This window comes from Phlebotomus argentipes, unplaced genomic scaffold (assembly GCF_947086385.1).
Source record: "Phlebotomus argentipes unplaced genomic scaffold, Phlebotomus argentipes genome assembly contig_2, whole genome shotgun sequence".
Taxonomy (NCBI): Eukaryota; Metazoa; Arthropoda; class Insecta; order Diptera; family Psychodidae; genus Phlebotomus; species Phlebotomus argentipes.
In genome coordinates this window covers 3,895,703-3,918,247 of record NW_026776162.1, presented here as the reverse complement: position 1 = coordinate 3,918,247, position 22,545 = coordinate 3,895,703, and the positions used below count along the sequence as shown (strand labels likewise).

The following is a 22,545-nucleotide window of genomic DNA, read 5'->3' as shown; positions in this document are numbered from 1 at the left end:
ATCCGTCGATGGTTGCGTGCGGTTGTCGTATGGAGTTGAGAGAGTGGTGAAAAAGTTTCAACCCCCCGCTATAGAATTCTTCGAAGAATTTCACCCGAGTTCTCTCGGGTAAATCCATCTCTGTTATTCACAATCGAGACTATGTGCGGTGTGTGCTTTCTCAGTGCATTTCCATTCTGAATTTGGCTTACCAACCCCAGCTTTTCAGGGGTGGCCTTAGGTCAGAAACTGCTCTGGCGTGACCCCCTCAGCACAGTTCTTTTTTGTGCTTGCGCGCATTTTTCTGCCTCACACGGGGTTTTTGCACGATATATGCCTCCTCGGCATTCTATATACTTTGCCACACAGCAGACTGTGGTACAGTGTGTTGCGAATTTTAATGTGTTGTGCACTTGGTTCGCGAATTTCTCGCGGAAATTCACTGTGTGTGTGCAAAAATTTTTCGCTCTCGGTCTGACGATGAGAGGTGGGGGGCCTTTGGAAGTAGCAAACTCTTGAAAGCTCTCACTCACTGGCAAGCCGAACTATATAGTGAGGAGTAGTGAGTGTGGTAACTTGGCACGATAGAGTGTGGTGTCGCCTCTGTTAGGAGATTCATCAGCTCAATTCGCAGTGTCATTTGCAAGGAGATTCGTGAGGGGTTGCTTGGCGAGGAAAGGACCACAGGAGTGAAGGCATGTGTGTAGTATTTAAGGGGTCTTCGCAATTGTACGACCATGTATCCCCCGTCTCTCTATTGTGTGTCTGATGGCAGCAGAGTGTGAAGCCCAGGGTGTAGTGTTGAAATTATGTATAGTGTGGCCTGTGTATCTGCCGAAGCAGATCCGACAATTTTGCATGTATTCGCGCCCATCGTATAAAAGTCTGACGATGTGTATTTGCAAAAATATATAGTGAATGCTTGCAAATACAGTCCTTCAACCACTACCAGCGTGTGTGGGGTATTGTGGTAGTCACTTGATATAAGCCGAGTGTGTGTGAATTGGAGGAACAAGAGTTTGGCTGGCTGGCTCTGTGAAACTCTCTCTGTTCTGTGCGGTTCAGGCTAGCCTCTTGGCTACGGGCGATACCACGGTGACGTAGCGACCGCCATTACATCGGCGTAGTTTTAGTGTCTGTTGTGTTGAAAATTGTGAGAAAAAGGTAAAATTTCCAGTGAAAAAGACCACGGGGTGGCCACAAATTAGGCGGTAGTTGCGCTGTCTGTGACACTTAGTGTGGGGATGGTGAATTTTTCATGGTGAAAAGTGTTTCCTCGGCTGGGGTGCTTGCCTCTCTTTTCACCCATCAGAATGTGACTCTGAGTCGGATACATATATTGAGACATGTTGAAATTCACTACATATGTGAATAGAGAGATATTAGTCTATACATATAAGATTGACGGTATTTTTTCCTCCTTAAATTCCACAGTGAAAATGATAGTTTAATGGTGAAAATATTTCTTCATACACCTATATTCACGTCACATTGTCCCTTCGGATAGGAATAGTTTGGTTTTCTGGTAAATTTTACTTCATCCAACATGGCAAATGACATCTTTGCGCGTGCAGAGAGAAAGACTGTAGCCGGCTTTCATTTGAGGTGGTGCCTCTATATTCACTGAAAATGTCTGCAGAGTGTCGATGAATTTTCCGAATATCCACTAGAATCCCAATTTTCCCATCAATATTTGACAAGCCGGGTGAATTGTTCTTGCATTCCTATGCAAAATTTCCATGAAATCCAAACGTGAAAGACTGTGGAAAGTGCTATTCACTCTGGCGAAGTACAATTCTCAGATCCACCATTTTGTTTTACATGTGTCGCGTTGCAATGAGCGGTGAATGCAATGCATTCGAGTGAAGTGCAAGCGCGTTTTTCGTTTGCCCACCATTTTTGCTGGCAAACCCGTCTTTGAGGCGTTTCATGAAATGAATTCACGCTGGAGTTGCGTCTTTGCAAAAATCTTCTTCACTTTTATTTGCTAAAGTTTTCAATTGTGGTACCATGAAAAATTCATCAGCACAAGGTTTTGAATGTGGAGATTATGAGAGAGTGCAGAGGAAAATGGAAATGCTTTAATTTTCACTGCTACGCCACTATATACATGTATGATTTATAAGAAATCAATAGAGGACGGAGAGTGTATGCATGCATATAAGTGTTATATATATTTGATGCATTGAAAGGGGAAGAATTTTCAGTGGACAAGAGGAGAAGGCATGTAGAATAAAAAGAGCGCTTCTGTTCTTGGCGTGTTTCCTAACCCAATCTTCCTCTGTTTCCATGCAGCTTGTGTGAGAGCGTCCGTTGCTCTGTATTTATGCTCAACATTTTGCACGGCACATGGAGTTATACGCGGGATATGTGGAGAGAAGAAGGAAGGGCAAAAAAGGAAGAAAAACATGCCGGCAATTGCAAATTACCAGCCAAATACCACATTGAAAAACTACAAGAATTTCTCTTTCAGAAATGCCTTGTCGACGTGTCGAAAAATCTCTGAGCTTTTTTCTTTCTTCTTTCTCTCTCTCTTTCTGGGTATTCTTCTTGGTCGTCGCTCTGGTGGCCTTTTTTCTCATTCTTTCCACCCAAAATGTCTTTCTGCCATATATAGTGAGCTTTCTGGAAAATTCCAGAATTTTTGCCTCGCATCTCTCTCAAATTGTCAGCGTATGTCGATGGTTGTACATTACACAACGTATAGCATGAATTTTCAATGAACGCCTCGAAAGTCCTCTTAGCCGACTAAATGGGTAATTTCCTCAACTATGAGAGCCGCGCCATCGAGGGAGACAAATTGGGTAGGAAAATTGAATTTTCCAATCACGTTTTTCCGGAAGAAGTCTCTATCAATGTCTTGTGCAGTTGCTAGAGTGTGGATGTCTCATTATTGAAAATCACGTTCGTGGCAAGAGTGTTCAAGAGAAAATTTGTTATTGCCGGCACTGCGCTGTCTCGCTCCTTCTGCTCTGCATAGGAAAAATATACGCCAAAAACCCGCCCTTCCGCACTCCAATTTTCATTTCACCCTGACTTTCCGAACACAAAGGATCTTTCCCCTCACTGTCTGCCACCTCAGCCCAATGGCAGTGGTGTTTTCCCGGCATTGGAGTGTTTGTGTGCTTTCCCATTACATAGTTCTGTCTGGGTGTGCTTTTCACCTTATATGTATATGACTGACAGACACTCATCGTGAGAGAAAGGGGTGAAAATTTTCCCGATGTGAAAATGTATGGGTGTTCGGGAGAGAGAGAGAGAGAGAGAAGCATATGGACAGACGGAGAGAGAGAGCTTTGGGGGTGAAATGCGAGAGTGAGAAAGTCACACAATGTACCGCTCTATCGCATATTTTATGCTATGTGCCGTGGTGCAAAAAGAGGGTGATAGAGCAAAGTTCAATAGACGATACCAGACAACCTCATCCCTCAGGTTATCTCTCACACTTCCCTCGCAAATAAATCCTCAGTACGTTTAATTTGTGATTGTGGATGAAAATCGGGGGAAATTCACCGGGAGTGCGTTTATGGGTTGACGGGGAGAATTGAATTTGAATTACCACTAGTGAATGGTGAGAATTTGAGGCTCAAAGGATTTACTTGAATTTCATTCAGGTTTTGGTTTATAATTACTTGCAAGAATTCTGTATAGAAATCAAAGAGAGAGAGAGAGTTTTCAGACTCTTCTTTGTGTGTCAAATTGAATTACACTGCTTTAGTATTACTTATTGAAACTGTGTTTTGTTTTCAAATTGATGATAAGTTTATGATTTCATCCCAAATATAACACTTTTTTTTCTTTCTCAGATTGCCATAAAAAGTGTCTCTTTTCAAGCTTAGATTTTGCACTGTGTGATGAAATCTATCAGTCACTCTGAACAAATTCAATGACTCTTTTCTGTCTGCACTGCTTTATTTTATTTTGTGTGTTCAATTGCAAAGAAAGCTCCAAAAGAGAACGATGGAATTGGGATTTTATTTGACATTGATGGACTAAAGGTGTGCTATACATACATACTATATTCTATGTCTGGCAATCGTGGCGAACATGAGAGAATAATAAAAGCTCTACTCGTGAACTTGTGATCTTTCAGGATTCTATTTTTGTGTACATCAATTGATTTTTGTCACTCCTAAAGTGACAGTGAAGAAGAAAAAAATGATGGGGACAATTGCGTTGTTTGACTCAATAGGGTGGGATTAAAATAAAAAAAAGAAATTGATTTGCACGAAGCAGAATTGCGTAAGGTGTATGTATATTTGCGAGTATAGATAGATATGGTGTGTGATAAAGAGACAAGGCATCAGAGATAGAGAGAGTAAGAGGCCTAATTAATTGAGTGCCAAAAGCAAAATTATACAATAAAAAGAAGGTCAATTCGCAAGTGAGTTCATTGACCTCGCGCAAATACTCTACCACTTTTCTGGGTGATAATCGAAGTTGTGTGGTTATGTTGGGTGTGCGTGTACGCTTTGAAATGTGCGAGAGATATCCAGATTACGCGCGGAACAATATGTTCTAGAGAGAGGCTATAATTAGATCAAATATCGCGTACATTGAGGGAATAGTTGCCTCGGAAAAAATCGAAACGCACACAAAGGAAGTCAAGCTTTCTTTTCCCATACCTTTCGGCATTGTGCGTGAGGGAGATAAGGGTGATCTTGTGGGGTGATAGAAGAATTGTGTGTTTGCATTTTTTGTCGGATTGTTTTTTCGCCAAATGTCAAGATCACGATGTTACGCTGTATCTCAGCGCTGAGTTTGCTTGAATTACAACAGCCGGATGTATTAATACTGCAACTATGCAGAAGCAGCTGCTCCCAATTTGAATATATTCTCTCTTCCTGAACTGTCTTTCCAGAGTTTTCTCCTTCCTGATATTAAATATAACACAGCGATTGGCACTAATATCGCGCTGATGGAAGCAATTTGTGGTGTTGCTTTTTGGATCAAACTCATGGCCAAGTGTATGGGGTGGAGGAGGAAGAGAGCGGACGAGAGAGAGAGATGATGGCAGAAAAAGTCGTATTTAATAGTGTTTTACCAAGTTGAATTTGTACGCACACATTTGCCGTGACCTACTTTTCGCAAACTCGCGAAATCGCAAAAATTTTTATGTTTCACACTCGCACAAGCCCGTTCACATGCTACAATACGCGTCTTTCATGTGGCCTCTCCAGCCTTAGGCAACGAAAAAGTGCGTGAATTCGGGTGGATGTGCGCGAAGTTTGTGTTTGAGGTTTGTCATACGCACTTCTGTATACGCTTTGTCTGGCAACATTTCACCTTGATAGACTATTTGGGAGATATATTTTTTTATCTACGGCGAGGCGTCAATGAGGAACGGTTTCAATGCGGTCCGTGAAACGCATCATCGCGCGAACGTTTTGGCGCGCAAAGACTGAATGGAAATTGCGTGAGATTAGCAATAAGCATAAATGCGTCTGTGGAGAACGGCTTCTTTATGTGGTCTTTCACTCTCTCTCTCCCGTCTACATTCTTCGCAATGCCCCTTTTGCGCTTCAGACTTGCGTATACGCACATTTGGTCGCGACCAGAGAGGGAAAAATGTCTATTTGTGGTGAAGTGGCTTTCACTGTTTTGGCCCATCCAAGGCTGTGTCGCTGCGTGAAACTGTGCGAAAGAATATAATCTAGCAACCAACTGTGATTGTATATATGGGGCTATTGTGCGAATATTGGCAAAAATTTTGCGTGAGGCTTCAGTTGGAGAAAAAGAAGAAGAAGAAAAAAACAGAGGAAGAGCAAGAATTTATATAATGACGACCTCGCGTACGATTTTTTGCGACAGTGCGTCGCGAAATGCGAGAGTGTAGAACGCGAAATGTGCGTATGGAAAACGCGCGCGAAAAATGATGCGATGGTGTCGGTGTGCGTATTAGAGAAATCGCACGTGTAAGAGAACCATAACCTATGTCAACACTTGTGGATGCCTACTTTCGCTTATTTACAGTTCAAATGCTATATTCCGCCTCTTTTTTCGCCATACTCTCATCTATGTTCCACTATAGACTGGCTAACACACTCCGCGGGTTGATTCTCCTACATAGGCTCGAAGATATACATCAAATACAAAACAAAACTCCTCGTGGCGAAATGGGAATACCGTCCAAGTGTCTTTCTGCTGATATCGCAAATGGGCCCTTTGTTGCGCATGATAAGAGCATTTCTGCATTCTCTTGTGGCTGAATTGGAGAGTTTGGTGGGAAAGCACTCGGTTTTACACTAATTCCTCCCATTCAATACGAACTTTGCACAAGTGAAATATGATTAAATTCTGATTTCGTAATTTTTACTCCAACATTGATATCTTGAATGAAAATAATACAAGTTTGCTTATTTATTTGTTTATTTTTACTGAGGTTTCAGTATTTGTATACAATTGTTTGTCTCGGTATCGTTCGTCTATTGGATGTGTTGAATAAAATGTTCATTTACAAGTTTCTCCAGTCCTTTGAGCGGAGATGAGATGGAAGACGATGTAGTAGATGATGATGTGTGCAAAACAACAATTTGTTATGAATTCAATGGACTTTGTCAACTATCTCGTTGCAATATGAGGTTGAATAATAAGATTTTCTCGTCTCTGTCTCATATTGTCACACTTTTCTCTATCTCCCAGACCAAAGAGAGAAGCACAATCAACTCATTTTTGATTATAGTCTTCTTATTAGCATGTTGTTTGTTGGCAATTACAGAAATGGCAGAGGGAAACGGCGAAGTCGTCGATGATATACCAGGAACAAAGTCAGAAGATCGAGGAGATGGAGAGCGAACAGAGGATTACTCGAAGCTCTTGGAGTATGGACTTGACAAGAGGGTGAGTTGATTGCGAGTGTGTGCGTGGGAAAAATGATGGAAATTGTCAATAAACGAGTGCTTTTCCTGCTTCAGGTTGCCAGCAAGTTAGATGATATTTACAAAACTGGCAAATTGGCGCATGTGGAGCTGGACGAGAGGGCTCTTGATGCGCTAAAGGAGTTTCCGGTTGATGGTGCCTTGAATGTTCTGAGTCAGTTCCTAGAATCAAATCTGGAACATGTGTCCAACAAATCGGCCTACTTGTGCGGTGTGATGAAAACATACAGGTGAGATAGCATGTCTTCCTATCGCCAGCACTTGATGTGACTTGAAATTGTTTGAGTGATTGCAGACAAAAGAGCAGAGCAAGCCAACAAGGTGTACCTGCGCCGACAACAACAGTGCAAGCAAAAGGACCCGATGAAGAGAAAATCAAACAGATTCTTGAACGCACAGGTTACACATTAGATGTAACGACAGGTGAGATGTTTGCTCTTCTCTCTGTATGCAAAATTGAGCTGACGCCCCCATTGCTTTGCGCCCCTTTTGCCATTGCAGGACAGAGAAAGTACGGCGGACCTCCGCCCAATTGGGACGGTCCGACGCCCGGCAATGGATGCGAAGTATTTTGCGGGAAGATCCCCAAGGATATGTATGAGGACGAATTGATACCGCTCTTTGAGAAGTGCGGCCCAATCTGGGATCTGCGGCTCATGATGGACCCGATGACCGGCACAAATCGTGGTTATGCGTTCGTGACATTCACGACGCGCGATTCTGCACAAAATGCCGTGAAGGAGGTAAGTATTGCGGCAAATTTGCCTCATATTGCCACTATTGTTTCAACATATTCTATATCCCTTATATACATGTTTTATATTCTCAATGGTATACATTTTTCCCCTTGATAATTGTTGGTAGTTAAAGTTTTCCACTCTATATTCTGTATACGCCAACAATTTTCTATTTTGGCACAATCACCAAGGATTCTCTGTTGTAATGCCTTTTTTCACCCTCTGGCAATTTGCAACTTTTTACAATACTTAACATTTCGTATATAATTCTATCGACTGTTGAAGAAAACTTTTCTAACTTAATATGTATTCAGCCGTATTCGAGAGAAGATTTGCGGCTTCTGTAAGTGAATAAAGTTGATGAAGGATATTTAAACATTTCTTCAGCTTGCTCAGTTTCTGGCAATAGCTTCTTTATACCTTGAAAAGATGCCAAAATGGAAATTTGTTCTCAGAAGACGATGGAGTTAAAGAATAAAAAAGCTTTCCTGTTACTTCTCTCTATTGATGCAATTTTTTTTACCCCAAATACTATATAAAGTCTAAAACACAATATTCCTTGAACAAGAGATGAATATATTCTAGGTCAATGTTTATTATCAAATAATTGAGGACATTTTTTAAATAATTTTATAAATATGAATCTAATATATTACTTTTGTTTCCAGAAAAGAAATGCAATCAAAATTCCTGTTGTAGATCTCACACATGTAATTCTTATCACTTTCCTTAGAAAGATAAAAAAAACAACATCTCTGTCTCTCTTTCTCTGCATATTTGTACAGGAAAAGACAAATTAACACAGTATTGTTGAACACTCTGATTAACCCGCCTTTGGTTCTTTATTTTTGAGTAAGACCTTTTAGAACACTTATCATATTTGCTACTTAATTTTAGCGGTAATCCCCTATCCCTTTAATCTTCTCTCAATCTTTTACACACAAACACACTTGATTTTTTCCCTTAAAGAGAATTGGATTATTTTTTTTATGATTTTTTCAACCAAGAATTATGTTTTTCCTATACCAATTAATTTTTTTTCAATTCAAACAATACAGAAAGAACTTTAAATCACATGTGAGAAATTTCAAAACATATTTTTCATTGAAGAAAATATTGATTTTGACTTTCACAAAGAGAATTGTGAAATTTTTTTATTTGACTATCTCCTGTATTTCGCCACCGAAATAGAGTAAACTTTACGAGAATGTTGAACATCTTTAGTCGATACCATTAATATAACACAAAAACACATATGAATGGATATGAAGAGCGAAACAAGTACCAAAAAGTAATCTCAAGTGACGACGAGGCTTCAACGTAGCGACGAGCCCAATTTCATGAATTCCGTTTTTAATCTTGCGAAAGACCATCAAGATTGAAAGAAGAAAGGAGAGAAGATAATCTATAGGATCAGCACAATTGGCTTTATTTCGCGTATTTCAATTGGCTTTTAGTGTAATGTTTTGTCTGTTTTTTTTTTGGAAATCCTATTGGCTGAAATGTGAGGAACTGTACAACAAATTTCTTTTTCTCTTATTCCTAATAAACACAAAATATTTCTTTAGGCTTAAGTTAAATTGTGTGGCAGGTAATATTTGGCATTTTAGAAAGAAGAATCGTAGTGTTACTTTTTTCTGGCTTCCTTTATCAACTGTATTGGTTAAAAGTGTCTTCTAATTGGAATTTTTTTCAGGTCTCCTCTTTGCAATCTCTTTCAAACAATAGAAAACAAGCAATAATTCAACGATCTCACGGATTTGTTCTTTTGATGAATCTAAATTTTTCTCAATGGGAAATTTCATGGCTAAATTCTAAATTCTCACCAGTTTGTGTGTACGAGTTTTTTTTTGAGTTTCCTACTGAGAGATATTCACAAAAAATTGTGCAGCGTAGAACTTTTCTTCTATTTGTACCTGGCTGTTTTATTTCTTAGCATAGACTTTGACTTATAAAAAAATTGACAAAAAATGGTTTTGGGATGATTGGCAAAAATTATTGCTTCTACTTCTGTCTATACTTTTGGGTTAATTACTTGAGGAAACAGTAGATTGGTGGTAATTGATTGTATCATTTGGAGTGTTCTCTTTCGAAATTTGTAATCATTTGGCTGAATGGACGGAAAATTGATTCCGGCAAAAAAATGCTATTTGGCTGCTGTCATGAAAGAGACACTTGAAAAGAATTGGTTGATAGGAATTATGAAAGCAAAATATGTGAGAGAAAAGCTGTCCGGTTTTATTTTATGATTTTTTTTTTACAAAGCGAGCATGATCAAGATAACTATATCCAATTACATATTTGGTAGAAAATCCCTATTTATTTTTTTTATAATTCTCTATTATGATTTTTTCCTTCTATATTTTCGAAATTATTGGAAAAAATGTCTTCAAAATGACCCATTTATCCACTAATAATTTTATTTTATTTTTAGCATTATTATGTTTGAATTTTTTCCCAATTATTATTTCTTTCTTTCCACATCATTTGAAAATATATTTTGAAATTTGATCAGAATGACATAACAAATGATGAAAAAATTCAAACAAATCAAATTACTCTTCAAAATTGAACCTCATATCCTATATAAGAATTGATAAGAAATCAACCCTTAATTTGGCTATTCTTTTTATTTGATTATTTTTTATTATTGTTCTAAACCCACAGCTCGATAACTACGAAATAAAATCTGGCAAGTGCTTGAAAATTAACATAAGCGTACCGAATCTACGCCTCTTTGTAGGCAACATACCAAAATCGAAAGGCAAAGAGGAGATATTAGAGGAATTTGGTAAATTGACAGGTAAATGAAAACAAAATTGCTTTTTCAAAATTCTATATTTATACTAAAAAAAAATTACTTTATAATAGCATAATGTGCAAATGCATATAGTCGAAATTTCTAGCTTCTAAGTATGAAAGGTTTCTTTTTTTCCAAAGTGCAGAAAGAAAACCTCAAAATTTACAAAATTACAAAAATTTTGTCAAAATTCGTATACAGCGATCGTATTCAAAATTGATTAAATATGTATAAAGGAAAAAGAATTGCGCTTGAAATTGGAACGTAACGGTTGTTTGATAAAAATCGCAAAAAGAATTAAGAAGTAAAATTGAAGAGAAAATCGGGGCTCTCGTCACACCTGATCTTTTTGCAAATAACGTATACCATCAACTTTGTAAAATGTAAATAATGAATTCATTGAATAACGATGTGGGAAGGAAATGAAGAAAGAATGTAGTACATAAAAAAAAAAGATATTTCATATAAGCAAGCAAGTGGAAAGAAAATGTGCAACAGTTTGCATCTTTGTGATATTTTCAGTCACCAATATAATTTAATCGATACGAGAATCCATCATTCAGTCTCATCATTTATTAACCTTTCAACATGTGCAAAGTTACGCTTTTTTCACATTCTTTCCTCCTTTATCTGCCTCACAAACAGTACACTCGATGTCTGCCGTGTGGAGCGCAATACAAAGTGTGTGGATAAAAATAAGACAGGACGAACTGTAACGCAGCCAGATTGATGCGTGCTGTAACAGTTTCCGATTGGGGAAATAATGCTTGTGCTCTCTTTGCCAGGAAAAGGTGAATTAGCAATTGTGGTGCGGAGGAGAGAAGGCAAAGGGCGGGCAGGGGAAGTAAGCTCAATCGAAATTCCAAGTGTCTTGCCTGTTAACTCGCGCACGCATTCTGGGAAGGGAGATAGACGTGGTCAGCTTTGGCAGGCGGAAGAAGCTGTATGCACACAGCAAGAGTGAAAATTCAATACGCTGACCATCTGCACTGAGTATATCATCTTTTTTTGCTTCTGCTCCAAACCGAACAACTCCAGTTGTTGGTTTAATCATGAGGCCATGCACCCAATGCTGCGATAGGGTAATTGAACCTCTCTTTTCACGTGGGTATTTTAATGCAATTTGGTGCATCAACCTCCTTTTTGCCATGGGAGAGCTTCGGTGCAAGAGGTTAAATATATTCCACCAACACCACCTGTTTTCCGAACCGTATTTTTAATCCCTGGGATATGCTTTCACTTTGTATCCGAGCAGAAAGAAAGAATGAAAGACGATGATGGTGCGGGAAAAGGAGAAAAGAACGTGGAAACAACGGCCAATTTTTGCGATGGAATTGCAGATGTTGCTGGTTACATATCATTTCTCATTTATCAAAAAGTGCATATATATTCATTCTTCATCATTTTATTTGAATGAAGAATGCTGAGAGAAGCGAATTGTTTAATGCTCTTCATTATCATTTCATTAGTTTTTTTTATTCATTGTCTCTTTGTGGTGTTTTACGCACTTGGAATACACCAAAATGCAATTTTTCTTGATGAATTTCCCATTTGTTTGTGTCACATGTGAGACGTTTTCAGAGAGAACACCAAGAGTTTTGCCTCCGGAAAACATTCTATTTGTGACATAAATAAATATTTCTGGATTTGTCATAAAGATATGTTGCAAAATGTGCTTCATTGGCGTATTCTGAATTCGTATCAACTGCCAAGTATTTATTTCTACATGTTCCTTTCTTTCGCTCTGAGCCTTATAGTTCATATCATTGCCAAGAATTCATGTGAGCTTTCTGTGTTACCTTCTATAGATACATTTTTATGTTACTATTCTTAATCTCATGACACATTCATACCCAATCATCATTCCTGTCATACACAATTAACCCCAGCAAGTAACCCCTTTATGAAGTGTGTGTGTAAAATTCATCTTATTATTATATATTCGTGAGAAAGGAATACCAAAGTTTGTTAAAAGACATGTTCATTGTAGATGTAATAGAAGCTTCAACATAATCACCATCATTGTTCAAAAATCTCCAGTCATTAGTCCGATGAAGAAAAGAAATATATAATGATTTGTTTTATTAATTTAGTATAAAGTTTGCATAAAATTCTTTTTTACTTACAATATATTTGTAGAGTAACCATAAAGAAACAACAAAGATGAAACCACTCTGAAAAGACTAAAGAGAGAACTAAATTCAAAATCTAATCCCCATTTTTCCTATCATTCTTAATTATTTTTTTTGTCTGTACTTCCCTAGAAAATAAAAATTCCCGAAATGTGTTTTTTCTTGGACAAAAAGAGAGAATTCTAACTCTGTGAATCAAAATGTTGTCTCTCATATTCTCGTCTTGAAAGTCCCTTTTATTGTTTTTCAAGCAGTGAGATATAAGTAAAAGTCAATGAAGAGAAGAATGAAAATAGAATCATCCCTTAAAGAAGTGTTTTTGAAAAGACAAAAGAACCCCACAAATATAATTTTAATTCTGATTTTTTTATTCTGCCTATATGCGTCTTCATTGATTTATTGATTCCAGCTGAATGATTATGAAATTCGGAAAGGCAAAAAGATTGGTGTAACGATATCATTTAACAATCACCGGCTATTTGTCGGAAATATACCTAAGAATAGAGATCGCGACGAATTATTAGAGGAATTTTCAAAATATGCACGTAAGTTTCAATTTGATGCGACGTCAATAATAAATCTTTGTTAAATATATTACCTGAAAAAAAAATTCAAAATTCTTTTTCAAGCATTATAGATAAATATATATGCAAAAAATAGTGTAAAGAACGATAATTTCTCCAAGATGAGAAAAAGAGAAATCAAAATTTCATCAATTGGCTGTGAAATTCGGTAATTTGTAAGAATAAAAGAATTTAAATTTCTTCAAAATTTCATGTAAATTTTTTGGAAATTTAAATCACTGCGATATTTATAGTTTTTATATTAGTCTTTGAATTGCACTATAAATTATTTATTATACACTGATTAATTTCCATAGATTTTTTAATCACTTTTGATTCCAATATTTGGACTGTTCTTCAGTCTTTATATTAGAATTAAGTATAATTGAAGCGCCTAACACCATAGTTATTCATGCTTGATTCCTTTTTGCAAAATTACCACAAAGAATTATAGATATCGCATAATGATTTCCTAAAAATTGGAATATATTTTTTATTTTAAATAAGTTATAACAATTTTTTTCAAAATATAATTTAGAGGATTTTGATTTTATGCAAAATTTTCATAACAGTTCTGTAGCTCAACAATTACTTTCCAAATCATTGCCAAATTCGCACACTAAGCTAAATTTAATTTTATTAATTGTTTTGCTTGAATGTGGAATAGCAGTTGTCTGAAATTTGGACAATGTTCATGAATGAGTTTATTTAAGAGAGTACGTTTTGCATAATGCGATGACTCAATTGACGCATTCCAATTGACACTCGACTCTCAATGAGAATATATAATTAGGCAAAATAATAATTTGACCGTAAAAAAAAAATTGTTGTGAACTCTATTGAGCAGCAATTGTCTGGCTACAGTCTGCCAATAATTAGAATCATTTTTGGATCAAATTAATGGTAATGACTGGAGAAAGTACTATTATAAATGTCTATTCACATATTTTTCGTTATAATTTATCCTCTTTTAATTTCAAAGCAAATATATAAAAAATGAAATTGTGGATTATTCCAGCAAATATTCATGATACTCTCTTTCATGTGTATTTGTTTATTTGAGAACATTTTATTATTTTGTACAGAAGTAAACTATTTATATTGATTGATTGTTGCACACAGACAGAACTAAATATTTGTCTGCAGAGTAAATTTTTGTCATTTCTGTTGATACTTATAAACGTCCTAATATTTGCCGTCATATATACATTATATTGTATCAGCACGAAGTATATCCACGAATATCAAATTCAAAAATATACAATTCGAAATGTATCTTTTCTAGAAAAGCGTTTTGGCATTGACTTTTGGGAGGGTTGACATTATTTTTTTTCACATTATATAATTTTGCAGAAAAAAAATCAATACTTTTTCGTTTGATTTGTACTGAAAATAAAATAAAAATGATGCGAATTTATGCAGCAAACACACACACACAAATTCGCAGCATTATTAATTTTCCTTTAACAACTTTTCGTTGTGAAGAAGATTATGATCAAAATTGGCAATATACATAAATAGTTCTTTTTTTTCCTAATGTATATTTTAATTGATTTTTTGAAAAGTACTCTTTGGTTAATATTTTTTCTTGCAAAATTAATTGATTGTTAAGAGAGCAAATAATAAGAATTTTTGCGTTAGAGAATGCGAGAGCAGAAAGGAAATTGTCTAACATGAATTCGACCACTTGAAATGCATTTTTACAGCGGGACTCGTTGAAGTCATAATTTATAGTTCGCCAGATGATAAGAAGAAGAATCGGGGCTTTTGCTTTCTCGAATACGAATCACACAAAGCGGCCTCGTTAGCAAAACGAAGACTCGGCACGGGAAGGATTAAGGTAAGATTAAAAGGCATACTTTTTCATGGTTTTTATCTCAAAATATTCACCATTTTATATAAATGTATGGCGTGAATTTACTTTAATTGAACTTTCTGATTTCTTCTCTGCTCTCTTCCAACATCTTTGGCGATTCCCGCTTGGTCTCTTGTTCGCTGTTCGATGCGCGTGATGGATGGGATCGGAATGGAACAGGTGTGGGGTTGCGATATTATTGTCGACTGGGCCGATCCACAAGAGGAACCCGATGAGCAAACCATGAGCAAAGTGAAGGTTCTCTATGTGCGCAATCTTACACAAGATATTAGTGAAGAGAAGCTCAAGGTATGTCAGGAAATTAATGTTCAGTGTGGATGGAAGAAAATGACGATTAATGATGTGTTGTATTTGATTCTTCAGGAGCAATTCGAGCAGTTCGGAAAGGTGGAGCGAGTGAAGAAGATTAAGGATTACGCTTTTGTCCACTTTGAGGATCGAGACAACGCAGTCCTAGCAATGCGTGATTTGGACGGCAAGGAGCTCGGAGGATCGAATATCGAGGTAATGTCGAGGTGAATTTTGGTGTGGCAAAAGTGCGAATATTGATGCAATTTCTTCTGTCACGCATTCAGGTCTCTCTGGCAAAACCACCGTCGGACAAGAAGAAGAAGGAGGAGATCCTGAGAGCACGCGAGCGCCGAATGCTGCAGATGATGCAAGGACGAGTCGGTATCTCAGGGTAGGTATTGCAATTTTGGACAATATAATGTCCAGAGCTTCAGCACAACATACAACAAGATGATGAATTGGCTAACAAAAGTCTTTGACCAAATTACTTCCGCTCAAAAAGTGATGATGACTTCAGAATGTCACCTTCCCATCCCAGTATGATGGCCGGAATGCCGCCAATGAGAGGTGTCTCCAACTGTCCCAGAATTCCCCTGAGAGGTCCAATGGGACGCGGTGATTACGGTGAGTTTCCAGATCAATTTACCGTACACTTAAGAAGATAACTATAAAACATGTAGTCAAAGTGTTCTTTACTGAGTTATACTCTCAGTACAATAGGATGATGAAAATTTTTGGCGAAGCTGAACTGAAATAATATAATATTTTTGTCTAAAAAGAGAAAAAAAAAGTATACACAAACAATTGTGTTGATGAATGATATAAACAGAGAAACGTTATCGCTGAGATAGACTTTGACTTGAGTTTAGCAGAGGAGATAAAGATAAAAAAAACAAATATTTTTATATCTAAGCAATGCTAGCTCAACAGTTTGTTCTTTCGAGAAATGAAACACGACATTATTTGTCTAGAGAAATTAAGTGAAATTGCTAGAAGAATTTATTTCACTCACTATCGCTGCCCCAGAAGTAAAAGTATACAAAATATCCTGTACTTTTTTTGTTCATTGTCAAAATGAGACAATCTTATAAGTCGAGTGTAAATAAGCAAATTTTGTAATGTGTAAATTTCTTTATTCATTGAAACATCATTACATACTAACGTTTTTTTTGGGAATACTCTTTTTCATTCTTCCTATGTTTGTTGCATTCATTATTACATTGTGAGGAGAACAAGAATGAGAGTCATTATTGCAAGAATTAACTCAATTAAAACTCACTAATAATAACGTTTCACTAACATTTAATCATTTCAGGTTTTTAGTGCTATCTTGTTTTAGTTATTGTCATTCTATCAGTTTTTAATATTTTTTTTATTATTCATAAGGTATTTTTCGTATCAACATTGTTTCAACTATCATTTTCACTTTTCATATTTATAATTTTGGACAAACTATTTTATTTTCTGTCGAAAGACAAAGACTTATCACAGTTTTTTGCCTAATTTATTTTATTTTTATTGAAAATTTTTATCACATCATATTCCATAATTAGTTGTATTTCCTCCACGAGAAAAAAAAAGATTTCACTTTCATCCTGTATGCATGTATTTCCCGATAGCATTATCCTGCATTTCTTGTAGTGTTGGTATTTTGTAGTTTTAATTTTTCCCTTTCCAAACTTATGGAATAAATTCTTTTTTCTGATACAGTTACATAACATAAGTAGTTTTCTTCTTCTAAATTTTGATAAATACAAAATCCACAATTTCCATTGCATGCCACTTGTTGTAAACAGAGAAAATTCTATTCTTCTGACATTTCTTTCCTTTACATTCATATTTTTCCGACAAAGAAAACCGTCTGATTCTATTTTAATAGACAAAAAGATTTAACCTTCTGACTTAAGTACAATGAACAAATGAATAGACAAAGTGAAAAATTCTGTGAGGAGGATTAAAAAAGGATCAGAAGGGATACTCAAAGTGAACATTTGTCGTTGAGTTATAACAGAAAATTAATTATTCTTCTGAATTGGTGACAAATCTGTGCAATTATTCACAATTACTCAACTATAAATGTACATAAAGAGTATCTCTGCATAGATTTATTAGTATTTGTGTTTGCGTATTGGCAAGTTAAGCAAATATTGGCATAATTGCAATAAATTCAGGATTGGTAAGTATTTTAATGTTAAAATATTCACATATGGAACATGTCGGCTTTTTGCGGCATGATCTGCATCGCAAACAAAAAAGGAAAGGTTCATGAAACAAAAACGACTGGAAACGACAATAATAATTTTAGGCAAATGGTAGTTTATCTCTTTATCTGAAGCATGAAGTGATTTTGTCTGAAGCTCTCTCAAGTTTTATTTTTTTCTTTAGAAATATAACATTTTATGACTTCTTATACCTTGTTTCACTACATTATTTAAAAGAAATCGACAGTTCTTTTCTTTTTTTTAATATAATTTTTTTATATATAATTTTATTATGTTAGAAAATCAAATCTTATATGTAATATGTGATTTATATATTTTTGGTAAAGGCAAATTCTGATCGATTTACAACGTAAAATGTCTATTGTAGATTATGATTACGACTTTTATGGGTATTCGGATTATCGCGGGGGATACAGTGAGCCATATTACGATGATTATTACCGCTCTTACGATGGGGATTACTACTATGATTATTCCCCGAGTGGTGTGGCACCCGCTGCAGGCGGACCACCGAGAACATCCAGATCAGATTCGGTGGGTTTGACTTTTTTGTTCTGTAATTTTTTGTTTTTTTTCTTATATCATCAATCAGCTAAAAATAGATATTATTTACTACTGATAAACATATATTTTGATAAAAGCATATTTCAATTCAATATTCCTGGTTTTGATGAAGACATTTTTTGATGTGCAACCTAATTTTTTTTTGCAATCTGTAACACAATTTCCGAAAAAGTTAGTCGAAATACAGTCTGGCAGGTTGCAACGGTTGGCGGTTTTGTGTGGTTCTTTGAAAGCGTACTGTGTTTTATGAATTTTCTTTGAATTGGGAAGAGTTTCAAATTGTTCACTTTCTAATGTCACTTATTTATGAATAAAATTGCAAAAAACAATTCCCAACTGTCTAAAATAATTAAGTGCCTATGCAATTTTTTCGAAACATATCTGAGCCCAAAAGTAACTAAAACAACCACACAAATATATTTTAATTATGGTGGAAATATTATATTATCTGTCCAAGAAGATTAATAGGTATTTATTGGTTGAACATGAGAAGAGCCTTAAGAGGGGAGAAAGGATTACGTCCATTTGAAGAGTCTTGGTACGTTTAAAACGGGCTAAAAGCAGCAATTTATAAAATTGTGTGAAAATTATAGCCGAGATCCAATTAATGTTGGTAAAGGCTCAGATATTTTTCGAAATTCTTTTTTTTTCTAATTCTGCAACTACATTTCGTTTAATCTAAAAAAAAAACTCACACCAGCATTTATTTGCATTCACAAATTATATATATATTTTATGAATTGCTGTTGCTTTATTTACGGTTCTTTTTAGTTACACTATTATTTCAAAAAAAGATAATCACAAGATAATACGAAGAGATCGTGATGATCTACATACTTCGTATTTGGAAAAAAGAGTATATTTTACGATTTATTTGCTTATTATTATCGCTTTCTTACTGCCTATTTTGCATTGTTTTACGACACCTCTTTATGTTTTGCCTTTTCTTCACTTTTTTTGACAATGCTTTTCGTTGCTTTTTATTATGCTTCCTGCTTTTTTTCCTACAGTCTATTTTTCACTAAGGTTATGTACATTGTGTGAGAAATAACACTTTGAGATGGGAGAAAGCTAAAATAAGTAACTAACTTTTTTGAATTATTGAAAATATTATCTATACGTGAAAAAGAAATATTTTCAATAACTTCACTTTACTCACCATACTTTCATGACAAGGGTAATTGTATTTAACTTTTGTTGATTAACATAATTAGGTGCAAAACCCCTGCTTTAGCAACCCGCCTACGATTTGGTCGTGTACATTATTATATCCTGCCATTTTTACTTTAACGTGAATTATGACCAATTAATGATTTAATCCAGTAATTATTGAGATCATTTTTGAGAAAAGAGCTGCAGTAGATTATGTCAATCCCCTTTCTCTTAATTTTCAATAAAAATAATGACCAAAATGTGAAAAATCATCATCGCTTTTCAAAACTAATTATTCATTCGCAAAATTTCTAACTTGACTTTTTTTTGGTAAGAAGATACTTCAAATTAACACGTTTATATTGACAATACAATTCTGGCAATCGCAAATATCGTGTTTACGATTCAAAGAAAAACAACATTTTCTCATCACCTGAAAATGTGTTGAAGAAATTAAAAGATGTGAACATTGAATTGAAATTAGTAGAATATTTTCGAATTTTATTTTATTTCTTATTTTAAGATTTTCATATTCCTTTACAGTCACTTTATATTTGAAGAAGCAGTGTTTTATGCTCACAAATATGATGTGACACAAAAATTATCTTAAACAAAAAAAATGAAACGAAAATTCAACAGATTAGTAGAAATATGTTTTAGAGAATACTTTAAGAAATTATTATTTTCTGTTAATAAATATCATTCATGCTTTCATAATTTATTTTTGTAGGAATTGTGAAAACGTGAAGTGATATTTTCCATTACAAGTATGTTTAAGAATTATCGGTGAAATTGTAAGTCATCATCTGTAAAGAGATTTCTTATGAACGTGTGAAAAGTTAATAAATGAAATAAGAAAATACTTGTGGCATGACATTCTCTTCTCCGATGACTGCAATTTTTTCCGATTAAATATTGTAAAGTGTAATTTTCATTTAGGATTTTTGAATTTTGTTTTACTAAAAAAAGAAAAACAAGTTTTTGATTTTCTTTTGCATAGAATACCAAATTAACTAATCTGAAAACACAATTCTAACGCGATTTTCTTCGCTTTTCTTTTTTTGGGGCTCATCCTCTCGCCTATTAATTTGTACATTTTGCCGTTTTCGGATGAATTTTTTTTCTTTTTCGAAATTTCGCCCATTTGGCAATGAAACACAAAAAAAAATGGAAATTCTGTTTGTGCTGATATTTGGCTCCTCGAATGTACGGCAAATGTGTGACAAAATTAATAACAGGGGGGTGGTCATGGGCGTGGAATCACGGCGCGTGGCCGAGCCGCTGGGCTCCGTGGCAACATCAATCGTCAGGGGGCCCCTCCGGTTCAACGGGGGGCCACCGTGGGGGCTCAGGCAGCAACCGGGGGGGTCCGTGGGGCGGGTCAAACTCGTCCCAACGCTCGTGGCACCCAGCGCGGCAAGCCGCAACAAAATTTACCAGGTGAGGAGGACGGTCTGTATCGTTGCCGAACGGCCTGGTTCTCTTACTGCTTTTACCACCCCTTGATACACAATCTGTACTCCACTAGATCATCTACTTCGACACATCAATATTGTTTCTCTCAGTATTTTTTTGTATTCATTTTTATTTCTCTGATTTCGAATCATTTTGTATAATAATTTGACGTTTTTACACGAAAGTTTTCATTACTACATAAGGTCAGAATGATATAATAATGTGTAAACAAAAGAAGAACAATTGAAGAAACACACGTCATAAGTGTATGTCCGACGAGAATACATTCAACAGTACCAGAATTCGAAGCTTAGTTTTCGGCTATAGCTTTAGTTAAAGGAAATATCAAAAAGTCTTTCTATGAATACAACTAACTGTTTCCGAAAATCGTTAAATTTGCATGATTATTCAGATGTCTATTACACATCTGACATAAATTCTGGAGATTTTCGATTCGTATTAAATATATATAGAGAGGAGCTGTTTGGAAGGTAATTGAACAAACTTTGCATTTGATATATTTTTTGTTCTTGTTAGATTTTATACTGAACATTTCCACTTGTTTACACAACACTTACAAACCTTGATCTCGACTCTTGTTTTTTTAATGTGATTCTGAAAAGAGCGTGAGAAATAAGTTGTACTGAAGTGATGCAATTTAATGAAATATAAATCATGGATAGGAAAAGCAGTATGGGAACTTACCGTTTAATTTTTAATTACTTTTCTTATTATAAAGCTATTTAATTTTTTATGTAATTATGAATTTAAATTCTATAAGAAAAAAATAAGAAATGAATCGATTAGTAAGAAGAAAGCGATAAGATTACAGAGTAAATATTTAGAATATGGTCTAATGAAGTGAATATTATACAATTTTGTTATAATATACTAATTTAACATTATTTTGTGTATTCTTGAGTATTGAGAAGAACTTTATGCATAAATTCAATAATTTCAGTTTTAATTTTACGTTTTTATACAATTAGATCACGATAATTGGGAAGAAAATCTTATTGACAGACGGACAACAGAAATTGAAGAAGACACAAGTGGTATATAAGCACACATGCAATAGAATTGTTATGGTTGAGATACAATTATTTAAAATCACTTGCAATTATTTACGCAAAATCAATGAAGGAAAGAAAGATGGATAAAAACTATCTGTAGGAAAAGTCAATTTGAAGAAGGACTAGAAAATGAAATCACAAATCACACTCATTCACACATTTCACCTTATTACTTCACCTAATTGGCTTGTTTTCTTGCAATACAATTGTTATTCACTTTTTTTTTGTAAAAAAAATTCTTTTGACTGAATACGATACTTGTACAATTGCGATTGCACTTGCTATTCTTCCGCTTTTTATCATCATATTTTGTTTAATGAATTTTTCTTTGTACACATTTATGCATTGAAATCAATAATTCGCTAACAAATTGTCGCAAACCAATCCAAAAATAAAACAAAAAATAAAATACTCTCAGTTTTTGTTACTTAATCCATATTTCAATAATGCCGAGGAAATACAGAAATTAATTCTAATACTAATCGATTCGTTTATGTTAACTTCTTTTTTGAGACACTTGATTTTTATAATACATATCTGGTTGTTACTTATTTAATTTTATATTACCAATTAATAACTACCTCTACTGTATACATATTCTCTATATTCCCAATAGACCCGTATCATCATTTCCACTCATCCGTTCCCAATTTTTTCTTTTTTTTTAATGAGAATTCAATGTTTTATTTTCTGTAAATATTCACAATACGTGTTGCTTCATCTCATAATACTTTCATTGTAACAGTCATCATCATTTTCACAATTAATATTTAATTTTTATTTATTTATTTTCGTTTCAGTCATTTAAAAAATAATAAGAAAC

At 35.0% G+C, this 22,545-nt stretch overlaps 1 protein-coding gene across 14 annotated transcripts in view; it reads left to right on the top strand.

Moving 5' to 3' along the window:
• LOC132264986 (heterogeneous nuclear ribonucleoprotein R) overlaps window positions 1-22,545 on the top strand; it is a 51,271-nt gene that overhangs the window by 20,832 nt on the left and 7,894 nt on the right. For 4 of the 14 annotated variants that reach the window (XR_009468553.1, XR_009468555.1, XM_059765348.1 and 1 more), the window contains exons 2-12: window positions 6,698-6,819; window positions 6,894-7,087; window positions 7,153-7,280; window positions 7,359-7,600; window positions 10,262-10,397; window positions 14,796-14,929; window positions 15,125-15,253; window positions 15,329-15,469; window positions 15,541-15,647; window positions 15,759-15,880; window positions 20,433-20,634. Coding sequence is in view for 8 of the 14 variants with exons in the window: in XM_059765348.1 (XP_059621331.1) it covers window positions 6,698-6,819; window positions 6,894-7,087; window positions 7,153-7,280; window positions 7,359-7,600; window positions 10,262-10,397; window positions 14,796-14,929; window positions 15,125-15,253; window positions 15,329-15,469; window positions 15,541-15,647; window positions 15,759-15,880; window positions 20,433-20,634 (1,657 nt within the window). In the remaining 6 variants the exon portion in view is untranslated. Of the gene's footprint in view, window positions 1-548; window positions 675-1,008; window positions 1,144-6,697; window positions 6,820-6,893; window positions 7,088-7,152; window positions 7,281-7,358; window positions 7,601-10,261; window positions 10,398-12,935; window positions 13,072-14,795; window positions 14,930-15,124; window positions 15,254-15,328; window positions 15,470-15,540; window positions 15,648-15,758; window positions 15,885-17,804; window positions 18,013-20,432; window positions 20,647-22,545 lie in introns of those variants that run through there. The other 10 variants (XR_009468558.1, XM_059765352.1, XM_059765351.1 and 7 more) reach the window with 7 other exon arrangements.